The sequence below is a fragment of the Morone saxatilis genome, unplaced genomic scaffold (assembly GCF_004916995.1).
Source record: "Morone saxatilis isolate NCDOM2014 unplaced genomic scaffold, NCSU_SB_2.0 Contig2, whole genome shotgun sequence".
Classification (NCBI taxonomy): Eukaryota; Metazoa; Chordata; class Actinopteri; family Moronidae; genus Morone; species Morone saxatilis.
The window spans coordinates 1,134,350-1,138,910 of NW_023339762.1; the positions used below are offsets into that span (position 1 = coordinate 1,134,350).

The 4,561-nt window shown below is 38.1% G+C and overlaps 1 protein-coding gene across 1 annotated transcript in view; it reads left to right on the top strand.

Annotated features, from left to right (window-relative positions):
- zc3h18 (zinc finger CCCH-type containing 18) overlaps nucleotides 1–4,479 on the top strand; it is a 31,562-nt gene extending 27,083 nt beyond the window's left edge. The window contains exons 14-18 of the mRNA XM_035664773.1: nucleotides 959–1,081; nucleotides 1,584–1,592; nucleotides 1,728–1,933; nucleotides 2,379–2,593; nucleotides 3,142–4,479. Of these exons, the coding sequence (XP_035520666.1) occupies nucleotides 959–1,081; nucleotides 1,584–1,592; nucleotides 1,728–1,933; nucleotides 2,379–2,593; nucleotides 3,142–3,261 (673 nt within the window). The 3' untranslated portion in view covers nucleotides 3,262–4,479. The remainder of the gene's footprint in view (nucleotides 1–958; nucleotides 1,082–1,583; nucleotides 1,593–1,727; nucleotides 1,934–2,378; nucleotides 2,594–3,141) is intronic.
- The last annotated feature ends 82 nt before the right edge of the window (nucleotides 4,480–4,561 follow it).

The window sequence follows — 4,561 nt, forward strand, 5'->3', positions numbered from 1 at the left end:
GGCAGTATCAGAGCAATTTCCGATACTGGTATCGGAATCGGAACAACTCTAGTTTGTAGGTGGTACGGGAGGTACACACTGAGAATGGGATTTACTTTTGTTTTTGTTTTCAGTGTTTTTGACCAGGTGGACAGTAAATACTTAGTACAGAACAAGGCCAGGTTGACATTAGTGTGTTTTTATGTGTACCAGCTGAGACTAATGTGACCCTTACTGTCCACCGAATTACTACTAGTTGCAGCTTTCTACACAATATGTTTTTGCAGTCTGAATTACCTGTTATTAGAGATGTGATAACATATTCCCAGTGTTAAGCCACTCAAAAAGAAAACTTGAAGATGAAGAAAAATAGTCACAGAGGTAGGCATTTTTGCAATAGGTTGTGTTTGAATGAACCTGGAGCCTCAAGGTCCTGACTAAATTAATAGTAATAGTAATTGTTTGTATTCAAATAAAAATAATGCAGTTTTTTATGGCTGCTAAAAAGTTTATCAGTTTATATGCCATTTCCAGATTAGCAAAAAAGTTAATATTGGACCCTGTACAGAGGACATTTTGAAATTTGACCAAGAAAACCACATTATAAAAAATAAATTCTATTTATCTGCTTCGTAGTCTTCATATTGTACATGCTGGCTTGCTTTCATAACTTACTGGAACACCTGAATAGTCTTTGTTTATGATATTAACACCTGTGCCTTTCTTATTATGACAAGTCAAAATGTCTGCTGTAAATATGGCCTCTCCAGTGGCCCCCGAAACTCGCTTTACAATAAGCCAAACGGTGAGTGGAGTGTCTGTAGTAATCTTCTGTTAATGTAACAGATTACAGTAGGGAATATACACATACAGCCTTTATGTCTGCTCTGTGTGATAATAACTGAACAAGGAGCTGGGTAGTACGCTTTATAGAAAAAACTACCTGCTGTGTTCTCAGTCCTTTGTCTGTCTCTTTCAGGCGAACTGTGAGTGGGAGTATTAGTGGAAGTGGTAGCAGTTATACTGGTTCTAGCTCTAGATCCAGATCCAGATCCTCCTCTAACTCTCTGTCACGCTCACGCTCTGGATCCAGAAAATCCAGGTACTCGCCCATGCGAACACCTTCAGTGTCATCAGAACTGCCGTTTTCCAAAAGCTTTGGCAACCTTTTAAAGAAATGTTGCACACCATATATTGTGTTTGGGGAGGCACTTATTTATGAAATAAAGCTTTACATTACTGCCACACTTTAAAGAATATTGAACATGAAGCAGAATGGCACATTATGTCATTTAAATTAAGTCAACATATACATGACGCTGATGATAATCTGAAGAGTTGTCGTCATTTACACTTTTTGAAACTGCCAAATTGGACTCACAATTCCATCTGGGTTCAGAAAGGTCTTTAAACCCTTACTATGAGAATTATATCTTAGTTATCTGTTGCATTCATCCTCAATCTGTAAGCTAAATATTAAAATATAAAGGTATTTTAAATGTGCATATATAATGCGTCCTCCAGGCTGATAACGCAGCCTAATATGGATTAATTCTGTGTTATTCTCTCTTGCTTTCATGTGCTGTCTCTGGGAAATGGTCCAGGAAATCCAGGTATGATAGCTATTATTCAGGGTGTGTATATATACATAAGACCTGTTGCCATGTTGTTGTTGTGTACACAAAACTGCGATAACAACGCTCAGTCTGCAATGCCCCAGCTAACGGTCGACCTGTTTCCTGCCACAGATCGCTGAGCGTGAGCAGCGTGTCATCAGTGTCATCAGCGTCATCCAGCAGCAGCTCGGTACGCAGCGCAGACTCAGACGATATGTACGCTGACCTGGCCAGCCCAGTCTCCTCCGCCAGCTCCCGTTCACCCACACCAAACCACCCCCGTAAGGAGAGAGGGCCTGTGCGGGACCGGCCTCCACATGGCAGAGACAAGAACAGGGGTTAGTGTGAGCAACAAAGTCCCAATGCAGCAGGCTGGCTGATAAACAACAGCACCGCATAGAAATCATAAATTCTGGTATTCAAATAATGATCACTATGACCACCACAAACGAATAAAGGCTGGGTAAAGACATTCTAAGGCCAAGGGAATTACCTGTACCCCATTAGCTCTCATGGTGGATATAAAGTAAAAGTCTACCGTGAAAGTTACGAATTATGCCTACTGGAAAGATTTTAATATAAAACATTGGTGTAGGAAGTGTGAGTTTCATTAATAATAGCTTAACAGCAAAGTTCTGTGTGTCCTTCCACATTTTTACTTATTTCAAATGTATAGTAGGTAAAACATTTATACGATTTTTATGGATTTTTCTCTAAATCGGAAATATAGAATTTAAGATTAGCATGACCGGGTTCATCAGTTGCCATGTTACCTGTCCACAGAGAGACCATCAAAGAAAGATGAACCCTTCAGAGAGGACCGCAGGAAGATTGACCTATCTGGTGCCCCGGCTAGAGGAGGCAACCCCATGCCCAGATTAGGTCCTGGTAGCAGGGGTGGCCACCCTGTACATCCCCCACCCGGGACCATGGGCCCCCCAGGAAGCTATGGAGGTTCAGGTTCCCACAAAGACATTAAACTCACCCTGCTCAACAAGGTGACTATTGCTCCTCTTTCTCTTCTTTAAAGGGTCTATTCTAGAATTGAATCTTAAAGGAATAGTTCAACATTTTGGAAAATACAGTTATTTGCCATCTTGCCAAGAGTTAGTCCTCTGCAGGAAGTTAAATCGAAACCTTTTTCTTTTTCACTTTTTATGGATAGAACAAACAGTTAATTTGCAAGCTTTCAAGGTGCCATAAGGTGGCTTTTATTACCTTTGGTCAGAGCTAGGATAGCGGTCTTTATGCTATGCTAAGCTAGTTGACTCAGGTCTCTAGTGTACTATAATTAGTGTAAAGTATTGAGAGTGATATCGATCTTCTCAACTCTCTTTTGGGTATAAAGCAAATTTTCGTATTTCACAAAATTACGCACTTCTTCAAATGCTCCTAGTATTTCTCATACTTGTATGAGGTAGGGCTTTCCATCACTTAACAATTTCTCTCGAATGGAGCAATGGACGGACATTCATTCATTTGTTAATTTATTTATTTAATTTTGCACTTGGATGTGGAGTAAATGAGTTTGACTGTTTCTTTCTAGCAACAAGGAGATAAGGGCAACAGGAAGAGGTACCTTCCTTCAGACAAAGACAGGCCAGGTTCCCCCCTCAGCAAGAGAATGGCCATGTCTCCAGACAGAGGTGAGAAGCGTGTTTACTAACAGCCTACACACACACGTGTTCACTCTGACACAAATACAGACCAACTTGTGGGAACAATACTGGCTTTTTATCAAGAATCAGGTATTTGCTGTTGTCCATCCATGATATCATTCAGCCTACATTATCTCTGGGAACCCTTTTACCCAAATTAATTCTGATGTGACATTTTACCCAGATTCCACACATGTACACCTGTTTTACAAGTACTGTTAGTAGTATCAGTAGTATATTCTGGACCAGGAGACCTTTATAAATAGACATTTTGCTAACATTTATTAATGATGTTGCGATCTCTGATCATTTTTGTATGTTTGATGCAACATTAATGCAAATAGGTCTATAAATTCTTACTCTGCCGGGTTTAATACTTGCTAAATCCTTTTATGGTTTTATCTATTAGTCATGCCAAGCATTAGATGGCTTCAGCTCGGTAGATTTGAGGGCTCGCTTCTCTGTTTAATTTGCTATTAATTGGACACTTTGCATTCATTTTATTTTCGTATAGACTGAACAATTAATAGATATTCCTTAGATCAGGGCTCTCAAACTCAAATTGGCTTGGGGCCAGGGGTGGTATTGGCATCTCATAAAGGGCTACTTCAGCGCCCAAGTACTACAAGAAAGTGAAATATTTCATATCCAATACTTATACAATATCATATTTCATTAAAAATGCAAACAGCAGTTTCTGTACATTTTATGTCATCATTGTGTATTTTTGTTCGCAGCCAAAGAACAATTGAAGGCCGTAAAATCTATTCTGTACTTACCAGCTGTTTGCACGCATTTACAGGCACCTTTGACCTTTACCATTATTTTCACCAAATGAAACAAAATTTTGAAAAAATAGAATTATGTTTTTATTTTCATTGTATATGATGGGGTAGTTTAAATTGAAACAAAACTACAACAAATTATTTAAAAATAAATAATATCAGTCCTATAGAAACATTATTGTAATGATATCCACTTTAATATGACTAATATGTTAAATAACATGCAGCTTAAAATCAATTCAAATGAAAACATTTGGAACTTTTTATATTTCATAAATAATGAAAACAACCATCCAAAACCCAAAATATTAGACCACATTGAAGACAATGAAAATCCGCAAATATTTCCATACCAGAACCAGGAACCAGTATAAAATAAATTCATTCAATCTAATGAACAGTACATTAAATGGCTCATGAGGGGGTAATAATAATAATAATAATAATAATACATTTTATTTAAAAGCGCTTTTCTAAATACTCAAAGACACTGTACATACAAGAACATCAATCAGCAAAACAA